Consider the following 16,991-nt stretch of genomic DNA (forward strand, 5'->3'; position numbering starts at 1 on the left):
CAGTTTTGATTTAAGCTCAATTACAAACCGTAAGATTGATACATGCTCTTTTAAGTGAAGTGGCATTAACAACCACATAGAAAAATATCAGATCCTTCTAAAGAGGACTAGGCCTGGAAAATTAATCTAGAGTGCCGCACAGTATCTTCCCCTTGTTGCCTAATTTTAGGGTATTAATATTATTGTTTATTTTATTAAAGGTTATAGGCTCGCCAATTGATCTGATCAGAACTTAATAAGGTTCTTGTCCCAGAATCAGGCTACACAGAGTCTTGCAAGGACCCTCGGGACGTATGACAAGGACACGCATGCTGGGAACAAAATACAATAAAAGACTTTTATTGACATAAATGGAATAGTAATCAAATGGAAAAGTAATCAATCAGAATTAAAACGGAAATAATACGTTCTCTCTTAGAGGTACATGTGATATCATTTACGATAAAATTTCCTAGGTTAACATACTCACACCCTTCCTTGATAACCTGGTAGTAAGAGGCAAAGGACTAGCCTTGACAGTGGCATGCCAAAAGAGTCCAATGGTCCAGGTTCCTCAATTCTCGAGTGGAAGATGAAAAACTTAGAACAGGGGTGGGCCAACTACAGCCCGGGAGCCACATCTGGCCCTTCAGATGTTTTAATCCAGCCCTCGAACTCCCGCCGGGGAGTGGGGTCCAGGGCTTGCCCTGCTCTGGCGCTCCCACGTGCCTTAGCTCTGCACGGTTCCTGGAAGCAGCGGCATGTCCCCCCTCCGGCTCCTACGTGTAGGAGAAGCCAGGGAGCTCTGCTCCACACACTGCCCCCACCCCATTGGCCGGGAACTGCCTGGCCGCGCCTCTGAGTAGGAGTTGGAGGAGGGACATGCCGCTGCTTCCGGGAGCTGCTTGAGGTAAGTGCTGCCCAGAATCTGCACCCGTGACCCCGCTCCCACGCCCCAACCCTCTGCCCCAGCCCTGATCCCCCTCCCACCCTCCGAACCCCTCGTCCCAGCCCTGAGCCCCCCCTACACCCTAAACCCCTCATCCCCAGCCCCACCCCACAGCCCACACCCCCAGATGGAGCCCTCACCCCCTCCTGCACCCCAACCCCCAATTTCATGAGCATTCATGGCCAGCCATACAATTTCCATACCCAGATGTGCCCCTCAAGGCCAAAAATTTTGTCCATCCCTGACTTAGGAGAAGCTAGAGAGCTAGAAAGCTATAGGAAGACCCAAGAAAAACTAAACTAAAACCTAACTAAACATGGTGATTTGCCCCTCTTCTAGCGCCTGACCACTATGTACCCACCTTCCATGTCCAAATTTAATTTCCTCACCCACGTACTATGAGGTATTCTTACTCTATAGGCTGACATATTCATACGTATTAACAACAATTAACTCATTCTCACATCCAGTTATTTCTGGCCTGAACCAGTGGTTGTTATTTCCATGTTCTTTGTGGTGTACCCATTAAGTGCATAGAAGGCAATCGGTAGGCCACTTATCTATGTCAAAGGTCACAAACATATGTATGCTAACCTGCTTTAGCTCATACTGGATGTGGCCTGTAGGTTCCTTGAGTTACTGCCAAAATACTCAAATACAAAGCTATAAATCTATTATCAACAAACCCATAAGAAAGGAAATAACAAAGCAAGCAAGCAGGCTAGACCTCATATTTCCAAATACAACACTGCTGGATTTGCTAACGAACTAATGAATTAATTAAAGCATAAGACCTCAACAAGGTAGTTATATAATTTACTGTGATGTTAGCTTATAGCTTTTTTTACTTTTAAATTCTCTGTTCCAAGCCTTGAATTTCATCCAATGCTGCTGAGGCCCAAGTATGGCTACATCTCATGTCAGACAGTATCAGTGAGTTAGGTATTTGCATGGCTTTGAAAAACTGTCCGTTGGCAAGCCAATTGGCTGAAAGCACTAAAAACTGGAGGTTTTAAATTGTTTTAGTATATTTTACTACTTTGTTCTCTCTTTAAGAGAGGACTGAAAAATAAACTTACAGGGGTCACTAAACGCCCAACAAGTGTGTTTTGGAAAATGCATCAACATCACTGAGCACAGCAGCAATAATGAGAAACTTAGATCAGATCAGACCACCGGTCCCGCAAGGCCACTATGAAGAATCAGAAAAGGCTTGTGGCAGTTATTTTACTGGGATCACAACATACGCCAGCATTAAAATGCTTTGAACTATAAAACTATTACAAGAAATTAGGACACGATGACTGGCCATAAGGGCAATGCGCTTCCATGGCTACTCATCTTGTTGGTTTGCAGAGGGAAGGCAGAATAAAAATAATTTACTTGATAGAGGCCTATTTCTTCATGCAGCGCTGCCTCAAGCAGTAGGTTAGGTGGTTCTCCATAGACAGCCACTGAGCTAACAAACCTATCTAAAATTCTGCTATATAACAGCTCCCCCTAGTGTTCAATGGGCGCAACAACAAATGGAAAAAGTTTCTCATTCTCACATAGTTCTATTGAATTGCATACCTTAGTTCTTCCTGTGCCATTGACGCATCAGACGGTACAGTTCCTCCATTGACTAAGTCATTTGCCAGTTATGTTACTTCTTCCCTGGTGATACCAGCACATCCAAGATCCTCCTGTCACTGTCTTCTGTCAGTCTTCCTTATCCTTTCTCACCTTCTCTTCCCTCCGTCTAATACCCAGCTGAATGTTTGCTTAGTGTATCTCCCAACTTCCATACGATGTACCTCTCCCAACCATCTGAGCCTTCTTTCTTTGATGATATTTTCTAACATGTCCTGCTCTGTCATCTCCCTTCCTCTCACGTTTGTTATTTTATTTTTCTATAAAATGTATTCTCTCTTCCACAGCCATCTGTGATGAGAAGCCTCCAATCTCTGTCACTGGCCAAGTCTCTGCTTCATACGGTAGCATGCTCAGTACAATCACATGGTATCATCTTCTCTTTAGTTTGATGGGGAGACCTCTGTTTGACCAGATGTTGTTCATCCTTTCAAAACATGATGTTTGCTTTTCCTCATCTTGTATGAATATCTTTATCACAGACACCTTCAAACATCACCACACTGCCCAGATAGCAGAACTCTTTTGACCTGTTTAATTTCTTTTCAATCCACATACACTTTTGCATCTGTTATCCAGTTTCTTACCTTCATAATCTTGATTTTCTCAGCATTTATTTTCAATCCCATTTTTGTTGCTTCCTATTCTACCTCTGAAGTAAGATCATTCTTGTTCCACATCATACTTAGTAAAGCAATATCATTGGCAAAGTCAAGATCACATAACTCATCTCCACTAACCCATTTTACACCATCCACAATGCCTTGTGTTGTCTGTTTAGTCACCCAATTTATTGCTAATGCAAAGAGGATTGGTGATAACTCACACCCTTATCTAACTCTAGTCACAACATCAAACTACTCACCCAGGGCCTTATCCGATCTTACTGCACATCTACTTCCATCATACAAACTCCTCATTATGTTGATCAGCTTGTCTGATATCCCACAGCTTCTAGCAATATTCCACAGAGTCTCTCTGTGACACTATCAAATGCTTTTTAAAGTCAATACAGTTGATTAAGATCCATTTTTACCAAATAGTAGCTTTTTCGATGATCTGCAGAAGAGTGAATACCTGTTCACAACATAATCTACCTGGACAGTACCCAGCCTGTTCTTCTCGTAATATTTCATCCACTGAGGTCTTCATTCTATTCATCATGACAGTAGTCGATACTTTCCCAGGGATTGATAGTAATACAATACCTCTTCAGTTCACACATTAAGTAAAGATCACACTTTTTGGCAATGGTACAAAATACAGGTGAAAGAACTAGTGCCACAAGATTGCCACGGACACCTTTTTATTGTCCTCATGTTAAACAGGCCCAAAACATGAACTATTGACTAAACCTGTGAACTAGTAACAGAGGCTGCGACATATAAGATTTTTAAAATAAGTCTTCTAGATAAAAATCTGTCAATCATTCACTCTTCAATCCTCTTCCTGGATTAGAATCAGATGGGAGAGTAAAGAATAGCTCAATTTTACCAAAACAGGAACCAGTGCAGTTGACTGGGGATGTACAATCAGAAGTATCTTGTAAGGAGAGTGAAAAAATAGCACTCAGGAGAGTGAAAAAACAGCAAATGCGGTTAAGGAATCTTAGTTGCTCACTGGTTATTAACACTATGGTTACATGGTTAAAGAGGCAAATGCTCTCCTAGTAAAATAATACTGTGGATTTCTTTTTAAATAGAGTAATATATTTAACAAAGTTATTTCTCCTTAATTTATAGAATCGTGGAAGTTAAGAGATAAGATTAATCACATTGAATCCGTTCTCTTACAAGTGCAACATCACCATATGCTTTCTATGTTTTGGCGAAAGTTGGAGAAGTGGCTGCCAGATGTGATCTGGTAAATCTGGCCTGGACAAAATGAATAGAAAAGATCAGAGGGGAAACAAGTCCCAAGATCATGCAAAAACAGAACTTGAATGACTTTTTTTTGTAGGAGTAGCAGTGTAAACCCTGAAGTCCTATTCACATTCCAACTCAGACAATTATTCTGGGTGGGATTCTCAACAATGCCTAAGTGATTTAGCAGCAAAAATCCCATTGACTTTTAATGAGACTTGTGCTTTTGAAAATCCCAGCTATCCTGCCTTACTAAAGTTCCCCAGCATTTTCCTTTTGGTACAGCATTCTTTCTTCCTATCATAGATTATTATATTATTTGTATTATCAAAGTGCTTAGGAGTCTCAGCCCCGGACCAGGGCCCCATTTTGCTACCCGCTGTACAAATACAGAACAGACGGACAGCTCCTCCAAACTTTACAATCTAAGTACAGGACAAGAGACAACAGATGGATACGGACAGATGGGGGAGCACAAGGAAACAATGAAACAATATTGGTAAGCATGACAGGCAGTGGTCTCAGCTCACTAGTACCCTGACCACTGTCAAGTTTTTTGTAGGCATCACAACAGAGGAGCGTTTTGAGACAGGATTTGAAGGAGGATAATGAAGTAGCTTTGCTGATGTTCATCCGGAGCTTCTCCAAGTGTGAGGGGCAGCATCGGAGAAATCACTTGTTTGAAAATTTAACGAGTGGGTTATGGAAGCTGGCATCATGGGCTGATTGGAGGCAGAAGTCAATTTTTTAATAGCAAATGAAAAATGATAGGCAGGGTGGAGCTAGGCCAAGAAGGGCCATGATTGTCATTCAACACATGTTAAACAGTCATAGTCCACCTGAGAAATACTGTATTTCAGCACAGGGAGAAAAGTACACTATATAATTCAGTGCCACTTGCTGCCTACACAAGAAAATGACTGCCATGGGGATTTCAGGAAAAACTCTCTCACTTTCAGTGTCAGCTCTTTATAGTAAAGACTTTTCTCATACACACTAATACTTCAGTGTCAGACCTGGAAGGGATTAGGAGACCTTGTCTGAATGCCTGAAGTTGAAATTGTCCTCCTAGATTATGTAATTTGCTCAGAAATCCCTAGAGTGCTTTCAATTTTGTTGCATGAATGTGGTTTACAGGATCTATGTAAAGTACTCCATTGTAAGATACAATGCTGGCATACTATCTGGGCAATTAATGTTGACTACCACTGAAATGAATAAAAGCAGAAATGTTTAAGTTAGGTGGCTTCTCAGTACTAGTACCTCAATGTCAACACTGAGAGTGATGCTAAATGATCAGCAAAATGTCACTAACACTCTGGGCACAAGACACATGGGTTGAATGAATTTTCTTTCTGCCCAAATTACTGCTGTTTCCAGAGAAGTAAGCATTTCCCTTGTAGTACTGTATACGACAGATAATCTTAACTTGTGTCTTTTTGGGACAGAACCAAGTTAGTCTTCTCCCCAGAGCAAGATTTCTTTACGGAATCTCCAGAGGAGAAAAAAGTAGTCAGAGAATCCACGGGGAGTACACTGTTCCCTTGTGGAGTTAAGAGAGTGGTTTAGAAACAACTGAGCCTTTGTGAAAAGCTGTGTTTGAAAAAGGAAGGATGGAAAAAGAGAACAGATTAAAGCTATGCAGAGGGAGAAAATTGACTCACTCCTCCCAGTTCTCATGAGCTTAAAAATGTATGACAGGCTTAAAAATGTATGACAGGCTTCACTCACAGTTTGATGAGGTGTGCAGGAGACCTAGGCATTTCAGGCACTAGGAACACCCATTCACACTAATGCCTAAGAGAAAAAATGTTTTTGAAGCTTGTTGGAAGTATGAGGGAAGCCAGTCAAACTTCCACTCTGAATTCCCCAGAAGAGACTAAGGCTGTTATCTGGGTGTTGATTCAAGTGAACACAAACACATTTCCTGAAAATCACAGCGGACACACCTTTAGTGTCCAAGGAAAACAGAGGGGGAAAAGAAGTATTTTAATTTGCTGAACGTTAATTAATTAGAGGGTACAATTCTGGGAAGCTGCTGAGCATCTACAACTCACAGACTCAGGTAAGAATTAGTTTCTTCAACAGATTACACATTTCCCATACATCTCTTTGGGGACCTTATTTTCAGTCACACTATTATGCCTATTCTTTGCCGGGGAGACATCAGGTTTTTTTAGGAATGGATTTATTTTCCTGAGGATAGAAATGAGCAAGATGACTCAACACACTGAGGTTTCTCTTAGTGTCCCTTTTTATTTTGCTGAAAATCCATCCACCTCACATAGTTTCTACCTCAGCAAACATATTTTTTAAAACTTCTTTGCATTTTGACTATGAGAACTCATGCTGAACACTATAAGGTAAATACAGGCAAACAGTTTGAGAAAATTTTGGCAAACAGCATCAAATTAAACCAAATGTGCATGTGTGTAGGTGTTCATCTGAAAAAAAAGGATGGTTAGACAGAGAATTTTAGTTTTGTCCTTCATTTTTCCGTGAACTGGGTTAGACAAGTTAAGCAAAAGCAGACAAATTATTAAATTATTTTTATGAAGAACTGGTTTTGCATATACTCATGCACTCATATACACATACTCAAAAGGAGATCTTTACTTACTTGGTTAGTTTATGGCCTTTCATTGCTATGAGGAAATCTCTCACAATCTCAGGACTTTGGAATCTGCATGGTGTTTTGGATATGTATTTCAATGTCTGCACAAAGTTGGAAAAAAACAAGTTACTCCACATTTATTTTTGCTTTATGAGTCATATGAGATCTCTATGAAACAAGTTATTTTGTGAAAAATCTCCACACTCCTTTTGAGAGAAGTCTGAATGGGGAACTTAGTTCTTTAACCTCGTTCAGAAGGTGGAATGTGCTGTCATAACTGGCACAGTCATCTGGATTTCCCTTGATTCACGAAGACCATATTCATTTCTGCTCTGAAAGTATAAGCAACAGACAGTACCTAAAAAAGTAATTATGTGATGGAAATTATGCCAGCACTTATCTAGGAAACCCTGCTGAAGTTGGTCCATACAGAGAGACACGGTCTAATGCTGAAAGACGGGAACTCCTATGTTCTAACCCAACTCTGAGGGTTCCCTCTGTAGTGTTGGACAATCACTTAACCTCCCTGTAACTTCACTTGCCCATCTGTAAAATCGGGATAATAGCTACCCAGATTTGGAAAGTGCACTGAAGTGTATGGATGAAAGGTCCTTTTTTAGTGCTAAGCATTTAAACACATGCAATTCAAAGGGTATTCACCTGTAACACATTTTCTTTATTAATTTGAATGAACTAATCTTAACTGGAAGATCAAATTGGGACCAAGATATTTTTAACAACATCAGAGATTTAGAATGTTTTGTATATGTATAGTTCTAACAATACAGAGGATTTCAAAACCTTGTTTAAAAAGGGATCCAGTTGCTGTTAAAACCGAACTGAAGAACCACCTTATGGTATTCATCCTTGGGACCATGTAAAGTTATTTTCTGCCAAGTGTTCATTAATTCATTGCCAGTGGTACTCTCGTTACCAGGCCATAAATAGCTAATTTGAGCTCCACAACTAAAACAAAGCCTTCCAGCGTAAGGATGTTTTCATCTTTTACAGCTGAAAGCGTGCTGTAATCAGCATATTTGGCAGTGCTTTCTCAAAGAGCTCAGAAGTTATTTATGCAGAGCATAATTAAAAAAAAACTTTGCAAGGACATTGTAGTAATTTATTCAGATATTCTCAGTGAGACAATTCACTTCCCTGCTCTGTTTATCTTTTACACTAAAATAATCTTGAAAGGATATGTTATGTTTTGTTTCTCTGTTTAAATGAATGAGAATCCAAGATGACATTATAATACATCTTTCAACTTATCTGAGCCTGTCATCCTAACTAAATGGAAGGCTTAGTGAAGAATCCCTGCTTTAGTTTTAAATAACTATATGCAGACTGCAGTTTACAGCTCCCTTTTTAATTTGACAATAACTTATGAGCTTTTGTGGACATTGCTTGAAAAACACCCACTATAAGGAATTGGGATCATAACAGGATTCTAGAGAATTCTTGCATTTTTCTGAAATAAAAAACGTACTAAACATTACTATTATTTACCAATTTCCCCATTAAAATACCATTTTCTATTAGAGGAACACAGCGCTATTTCACTTCTACAGTGATTTCTTTTCAAAACTCTGCTGCTTCTTCCATTAAAAAAAATTAAGAAGTACAAAAATGTCATATTATGGTCACATCAAAATTCAGCTCCTGTTTAGTAAGCTAGATCCAGCGACTACAATACCAGGGGGTACATGCGTGCACAAAACTTATGAGTGTGTATGTATGGTGGTCAGAAATAATTCCATTAAGTCAAGTACTTAAAGCAAGTACACCTAGAATTAGTCTCTCTCTTTCTACTGGCACAGAATAAATGTCTAGATGGGAAAATGCATGGGAAAGCATTGCATACACAGGCAACAATATGATTAAAGAGTTAAACTGTAAATTATGTTTAGATGTAAATATACTCACAGAATGATCTTTTCCCCCATATATTTGCAACACGTGAGAATGAGATAGTAAATCTCAATGTAAAATTAAACTAGATTTTTGTAAACTTCTGTTTTATCAAATCTAAGGCTTATAAATTGCAATTTTGTCCTTTCAGACAAAAAACAAACAAAAAAGAAACCCTGGACGAAATCTTGCTCGCATGAATAGTTCCCCAGCAGTCAATGGGACTATTCATACAGGCCAGGAAAGCTGGAACTGGCCCAGTATTAACCATGATGATATTAAAGACAGTTCTCTTCCATGGCCACCAGAGGTCAGACGACAATTTTTAAAATTAATTACATTTGATAAAGCTGCTAATTTAAGATACTCAAAACCATCTCATCCACATTAACCATCAGTAAATAATAGTTTTAAAGATTTTTCCAACAACACATCGAACATTTAACACTGAATTTGCCAGTGACTGAATGTATATGTATAATTTAGTTACACTGTGTAATCCCAGGTAGTAGTTTCTTTTCTGGTTGGAGAATTTAATTTACTTGTTTTTAACAGAGAAATCGATAGACCATGTGTGTTCTAAACCTCAGGTCTGAAATGCCTAGACTCCCTGGAAGTACAGATTCAAATACCGGCAGCATGTGCTGGCAGGCTTAAAAAAATATATTGAATGTAGTTTGCTGTGTTGAGGTCTTTTGAATGACACCTCAAAACCAGAGCGACAGCCTGTCTGCTCTCTAACGTTAAAAATCCTTTGGCAATTTTCATAAGAGCAGGAGTTTGTCCTTGACCAAAATTGCTCCTTTCCTCCATAATGGTGTGCACCAGCTAGCCAGCACTTTCCACCTAGGTGGTTGTATTTCAGTTGTGCTGTTCTTTTGGGGAGGAAAGTTATATTACAAAAGTAAAATCTGTGTTTACTGAAACAACGTTTATCAGTAGGAAAATTCCAAGACTTAATTTTGCATGTGTGATTGTAAATGATGAACAGTGTGATACAGTCCAGCCTCTGACTTGTGCTAACGTGCTAAGGGAATGTATAACTCTACTCACTTCGTACATGATAGTGTTCAGATTCTGCTGGCCAGAGCTCTGTTTGTGTTTTCCACTATCTTTGCGCTGCTGCTTAAGATCGGTAAGTAACTGGAACACCTGGAAAAAAAAAAAAGTATTTTATTACTAAAATACTTTAAAAGATTTTTTGAACTAGTTTAGCATTTTTTCTACTCCTGTTTTTTAAACATGTGTTATTAAAATATTACCAATCAAATACAAAAGATTGCCCTGACTGGGTGATTAAAATGGTATTTTTATTTTGGTAACGGAAATGGTATTTCTATTTTGGTAACGGAAAAATTATTTGTATACAAGAAATGATGAGACAGCAGATCATTCTAAATTATGGTTATTGGTCTTGAATTATGTTGAACAAAAAGATGTAGAAAGTGTTGGACCAAAGCCTGTAGATATTTGAATGGACTATCAGCACTTGTTGAAGCCTTACCCAAAAGCCCCAATGGAAAAAGTGGTTACCAGAATGAATCAGCCACTTACTTTATTCTGTGCAACTGCTGCCTATGTCCCACACCCTGCAGTTCTTAATTGAAACTCCCACTGAAATCAATGTGAGTGTTGCTGGAATAAGGGCTGTAAGATATGCCCCTATCTTATAGTATGTAATGTATGTATACATTAACCTACAATATTAAAAGAAAAATATTCAAAATATTCTGTTTTACAGAAACTCAAGTGTGCTGCGAGTGCAAGAAGAATGCGTGCCCTACAATTGTGTTTCTGTAACAAGCCTACAAAATTAGGCCCTGATGCTGCAAACACGACTACGTGTAGCGGTGCTACTATAAATTCACTTCAGTGGGGCTGCTTGCAGTAAGCACTATGCTTAACAGTAAGCATTTCTGGGATCAGCTTAGCAGTGTGCTCGGATGCCACAGTGATAAGTATGGTATAAAAACCTCAATAGATTTAATTAGTACACAAGTTCCTTAGAAAAAATAAATACAAGCAGCAGTATTGTTGAAAAAGGGGTAATAAAGATGTCTCCACGTTTTTGAATACTCAAAACTGTAGGAATGAAATTAACTAGTCAATGTTTTATGTAATAAGAATTTTTCAAAATAAATTATGTTTCAGTTTCTAAAATAAAGTATTGACAAACCTACTACACTGTTGCTACATCTTCTTGCATGACAGCCAGAACTGTAGTAAAATGTAAAGACAACTTCTGTTATTTTTTTCGGCTCCAATGCAGCAAAGCACTTGGGCTTCAGTGGTTCACGCGCTTAAGTGCTCCCAGCCAGGCTGTGGGAGGCATTCAGGACAGAAAGGTTTTAAATCATCTATTTAAAATTCCTTTTATACACTGTGAAAGTCCACTGATGGTTCTGTGTTCACAGAGACCCCCCAGAATGCATCCTTATGGGTCATTGCTGATACCAAAAGTCTCCATGCACCGACTCTTCTGGTGCATGTGTTGTCCTGGAATAATGCATTCTGGTGCGTCACTAATGAGCTCAGAAGAGGGAGTAAACTTTAAAAAGAATTCTTTAAACATTTAGTTAAAACAGTATTTCTCTATCTAAGCATTTATACTGTACTCACTATATTTGAGCCCAGAGTAGCAGATGGTACTATTTTTAAGGTTGTAATAAACCAAAAATAAATACTGCTTATATGCCCCATTTCTGAATTGCCTGTTGTAATTTTTAAACTTACTTTAACAGCAATGACAGGTTTCAGAGTAGCAGCCGTGTTAGTCTGTATTCGCAAAAAGAAAAGGAGTACTTGTGGCACCTTAGAGACTTACAAATTTATTTGAGCATAACAGCAATGCTACTTGCTGCCTTAAATACTGGATCCATAACCACAGATCCATATTAAACTACAACTGCATTGCTTGGGAACAACTTGGCTATTTGTGCAATTACTGTGAATGCCTTCACCTCATGCCTCACAATATGTCCAAAGCTGATAACAAAATCTAAGTAATGGACACCCTTCTATTTCTGCTTCCTTAATTTTTAACAAGCCCCACTCATGTTCCACTTATAAATCCCATGGCCTTGTAAAAATTACTGGTTCATAAAACTACAGTGAAATCTGATGAGCAATGTTACCAGTTTACTAATGCTAACTCTGCCATTACAGCAAATGTTGCTATAACAGATCTTCAAACAAAATGCAGTCTTTATATACTAAATAGAGTATAAATAAATATAACCAAACTGGGACTTGAAAGAGGACATTGATTCCACAAACCTACATACAAATAAGTATCAGGTTAAATGAGGGAAAGTGAATTATAGCTGTATTTACACTTTACTTATTCTAACCAATGCACTACTCTGTTGTAATATTTTCTCTTCTAGAAGGAGATAGGGAAGAAAGCATATTGTGCAAGAGTCCCCCTGCCTTCATCTTCGTCAGCACAGTTCCGTCAACACTAGTTGGCATTTTTCTAACTGTGGTCAGGAGAAACATGACTAGCCCTAATCCTAGGTGAGATATCATTTCCTATAATTTTTCACATCTATAGCACCTGCCACCTGAGGATCTCAACGCACTGTGTACACATTAACTGTAGACCATACCAATACACTACTGAGATGGGAAAGTATTGTCTGCAGATTATGAAAATGAGGCACAAACAGGTGAAGCAACTAGCCCAAGGAAATCTTTTAAAGAATCAGGGATAGAACCCAGATCTCTTAACTCTTAGACCTGTGCTTTATTCAGACATTTTTAGAGCAAAATATTAGCTTGGCACTGATTGAGTTAGACACCCTCGCCAAACTGCAATACAGAGAAAAGAAGGCACAAATAGCAGCCGATGGGAAATAGGATACTAGTTTTAGAGGAATCTGTAAACTGAGAGTGCTGAAAAAATGTGCTTAAAATGCCTACAGCTGCAGACACTGCAAATCTCTTCCTGAAAAGAATTAAAAAGCTATATGTGCTGAGACAACTATGCTGAGAAAGGGAAATGGTGAATGAGCAGTCTGATCAGTAATTCCATTTTCCACTTCCTCACTCAGCACATATGGGTATATATGGCAATAGTGGGGAGGCACTGACGCTAAGATGATGATGGTGCAGACTTAGGGACAGAAAGTGGATTTAATAAACGTAGATATTTAGTGCTTATAATTAAGGGTCCGATCATGCAAAGTGATCAGCACCTCACTGCACTGGGCCCTTGTTCTGGGGTGCCAGAAGATTTACACAATGCAAGAATTCTTCTTGTACGTGAAAGACAGGATCCATACCCAATTTTACCATAACATCCTTGCATGTTGAAAAGGAATACAGAGAAGTATTGGAAAGGTCTGATTCTGCAAGCAATAATCTTTTCAATACTTCTTGCTTTACATTCTGAAATGGTAGATTTTTTAAATAGACATTTAATACCACACTTACATCCTCTGACATAAAACCATAGGGTATTTTCTATTTCTTAGACAGTAAGATTCCTTCCAAATATTTAATTAAAGATCTTCTAATGACTGCCAGGTGGCATACTCTGGCCTCGTCAAACACTTCAAGACTTAGCTCAAAGTCAGGATGAAATGGATATGTAACCCCAAAACTTCAGCAAGGAAATAATCTGAAGGAAGATGTATGGTTTTTAAAGCCTTAAAAAAAAAAAAGCACTGAAATCCTCAAGTTACCTGGTTGAATTTACACCTCATACTAATGTCACATTTCCATCTTACCGTCACCAAAAAGGCATTTTCACTCTGAAGACTGTAAAAGAGGTGACTCAGTAAGGCCTTCTCTTCACTGGGAAAAAACGTGTTTTCTTAGCTAACATGGTAAAAACTTTATGAAGACAAGGCAGTTGTAGTTCTAATATGTGTTAGCTGGTCAAGGTAAACCCTAGGCTCCCCTCTAGAGTTTACCTGGACCCACTAACACATTTCCAAACAACAAACTATTGGCCATTACTAAGATTTTACCACCTTAAGAAAACACATTTTTTCTGTAGTGTGGACTTACTCCAAGATCTTTTAAAACCAAGCTGTGAGAGACTTACAAAGCGCTTTTTTTCTTAAAGCACTTATTTTAATTTCAGTAGGTATTTGAGAGTTCTGAGCTGCAGGATCATTCAAGTTAAGCATGAAATAGTGACCCTGCTATCAGCAGCCATTTCAGAAAACATCTGGATTTTTTTTTTTTTTGCAAAGATTTCCTCCAGTTCTAATTCTGTTTTTCTCTGCAACATGAAAATGGATTCAGCAGTTGATCACAGAAATGTAGGGCTGGAAGGACCTTGAAAGGTCATCTAGTCCAGCCCCATGCTGAGGCAGGAACAAGTATACCTAAGACCATTTCTGACAGGTATTTGTCTAACCTGTTTTTAAGAACCTTCAATGACAGGGGTTCAAAACGACCCTTGGAAGCCTGTTTCACCACTTAACTATCCTTGTAGTTGAAAGGTTGTTCCCAATATCAAACCTAAATGGCTCTTGCTTCAGACTAAACCCAGTATTACTTGTCCTATTTTCCAGTGGACATTAAGAACAATTGATCATCCTCCTCCTTATAGCAACTATATTGAAGACTCTTAGTAGGTTTCCCCTCAGCCTTCTCTTTTCAAGATGAATATGCCTACTTTCTTTTTAAACCTTTTGTCGTTTTTGTTCTTCTCCTCTTCTCTCCAATTTGTCCACATCTTTCCTAAACTGTGCAGCCAGAACGGGACACAATATTTTAGATGAGGCCTCACCAGGGCTGAGTACTGTGAGACAATTATCTCCCATGTTTTACATACAGGACACGACAGAATAATATTAGCTTTTCCCACCATAAACCCCAGATCCGTTTTTAACAACTGCCTAGACAGTTATTCCATTTTGTTGTTGTGCATTTGATTTTTACCTCCCATGTGTAGTACTGTCTTTCTTGAATTTCATCTTGCTGAATTCAGACCAATTCTCCAATTTGTCAAGATCCTTTTGAATTTCAATCCTGTCCTAAGTGCTTGCAATCTCTCCCATCTGTAAATTTTATAAGCATACTCCCATTCCGTTATTCAAGTCATTAATGAAAATATTGACTAGAACTGGACCCAGGACTGACCCCATGCAACCCCACTACATATATCCTCCCAGACTGACAGTAAACCATTATTAAATACTCTTTGAGTATGGTCTTTCAACCAATTATGCACCAACCATATAGTAATTTCATCTAGACCACATTTCCCTAGTTTGCTTACAAGAATGTCATGTGGAACTGTGTCAAAAGCATTACTAAAATCAAGATATATCATATCTACAGCTCCCTCCCATCTACTAGGTCACTAACTCAGTCAAAGAAGGAAAACAAATCATGCCAGACCAACCTATTCTTGAAAATCCATGTTGGCTACTATTTATTACCTTATTATCCTCTAGGTGCTTACAAATTGATTGTTTAAAAATTTGTTCCAGTATCTTTCCACATATTGATATTATAGTGATTGCTTTATAATTGCCTGGGTCCTCTTTGTTCCTCGTTCTAAAGATATGTACTGTGTTTATTCTTCTCCAGACATCTGTGACCTCACCTGTCCGCCAGAATTCCCAAAGATAATCGTTAACAGTTCTGAGTTTGTTTCAGCTAGCTCCTTAAGTACCCTAGGGTGAATTTCATCAGGCCCTGCTGACTTGAATACATCTAACTTATCTAAACATTCTTTAACCTGTTCTTTCACAGTTCAGGCTTGTGCACCTTTCCCCTTGCTGTTAATATTAATTGTGTGAAGTATCTGGTCACTATTAACCTCAACAGCAAAGAATGAAGTATAATAGGCATTAAATACCTCAGCTTTCTTGATGTCATGCATTCTTAACTCTCCTTCCCCACCAAGTAGTGGACCCACACTTTCCTTCATCTTCAGATTCGGGATCAAACCTTGCTGTCATTCACCATGCAAACAGTACAAACAACAGCATTTCTAGGTCCCCTTTAAAGCCAGGAATAGCACCCATTCTACCAAACTTATAAAAACAAAAAATTCAACACTTGAAAAATCAAGTCATACACAAATCTCCCTGATATCCTGTTTAAAACTCCCTGGAGACACTATTTGTATTTGGACCGGGACATGCTCTCACTGACATCAAAAGGATAAGTTGTCAGTTTAAAATCATGGTACAAATAAACTTACCTCAAAGTTACTCAGCAAGGCAGCATTTGCGTCTTTCCTGAAAAAGAGAAAATTATGCGTGTCTCAAACAAAACTGTCAGAAATCTATTCTCTATTCTTTGCTGATGTGTTTACACTAAAAAAGGGGACATTTGTTAATTGCAGAGATTTTTTTTTTTTTATAAAATCTTCAGGATCAAAATTCTGTTAAATCCTCTATCATTTGTGGCTATTGCTGCCTTTAGGAGTTACTTATTTTTGCACACTTCAAATGCAGCCATTACACAAACTAACTGTGTAAGAATATTTGGCTATAACTCAGCACACAAAGCATCATGAAGTGTTTAACTTGCACACCCCCACTGAATGGCTTATCATCCTAATTAAGAATCTGCCCCATTACTCCCGGATTAGACAAAACTCCCTGAAGTTTTGTCTGAGTGAAGAGTGATAAGCAGAACCATTACAGAAGACCATTATAAAAAAGAAAAATATATACAATACAGAATACAAATGAAAGAATAAAATAATATTCATTGCACTTCACCTTTATTTTGTTCTTTTAATGTTTATTTGACAAGTTCTACACTAGCAGACTGAAGTTTAGAGCTTCCCATTACTTAACACCAACCAAATGCTTCCCTATTAAGTGAAATATATAAAAATTCTGTCCCAATTAACCAAGAATCATTGACATTCACCATGCTAAACAGGTTTGCTCTGAGTTAAGCATGCCCTAACTAAGTAGAGAATATTGTAATTTATTTTTTTAAATAAATGTTATGTAGAAAAACTAGTCAAGAGCACCATACTTCATCAGAACAATATGTTCTGCTGAGCAGACAGTAGTAACAACAACAGAAAGTTACCATACAAAACAAACAAACAAACAAACAAAAG

At 38.4% G+C, this 16,991-nt stretch overlaps 1 protein-coding gene across 3 annotated transcripts in view; it reads right to left on the reverse strand.

The window, feature by feature from the left end:
• CRCP (CGRP receptor component) overlaps positions 1-16,991 on the reverse strand; it is a 41,642-nt gene that overhangs the window by 20,561 nt on the left and 4,090 nt on the right. The window contains exons 2-5 of one of the 3 annotated variants that reach the window (XM_077836626.1): positions 16,113-16,149; positions 11,678-11,719; positions 9,998-10,096; positions 7,043-7,137 (exon numbers count right to left, since the gene is read on the reverse strand). In XM_077836626.1, the coding sequence (XP_077692752.1) occupies positions 7,043-7,137; positions 9,998-10,096; positions 11,678-11,719; positions 16,113-16,149 (273 nt within the window). Of the gene's footprint in view, positions 1-7,042; positions 7,138-9,997; positions 10,097-11,677; positions 11,720-15,764; positions 15,861-16,112; positions 16,150-16,991 lie in introns of all 3 variants that reach the window. The other 2 variants (XM_077836625.1, XM_077836627.1) reach the window with 2 other exon arrangements.

Source organism: Eretmochelys imbricata, chromosome 17 (assembly GCF_965152235.1).
Source record: "Eretmochelys imbricata isolate rEreImb1 chromosome 17, rEreImb1.hap1, whole genome shotgun sequence".
In the NCBI taxonomy this organism is placed as follows: Eukaryota; Metazoa; Chordata; order Testudines; family Cheloniidae; genus Eretmochelys; species Eretmochelys imbricata.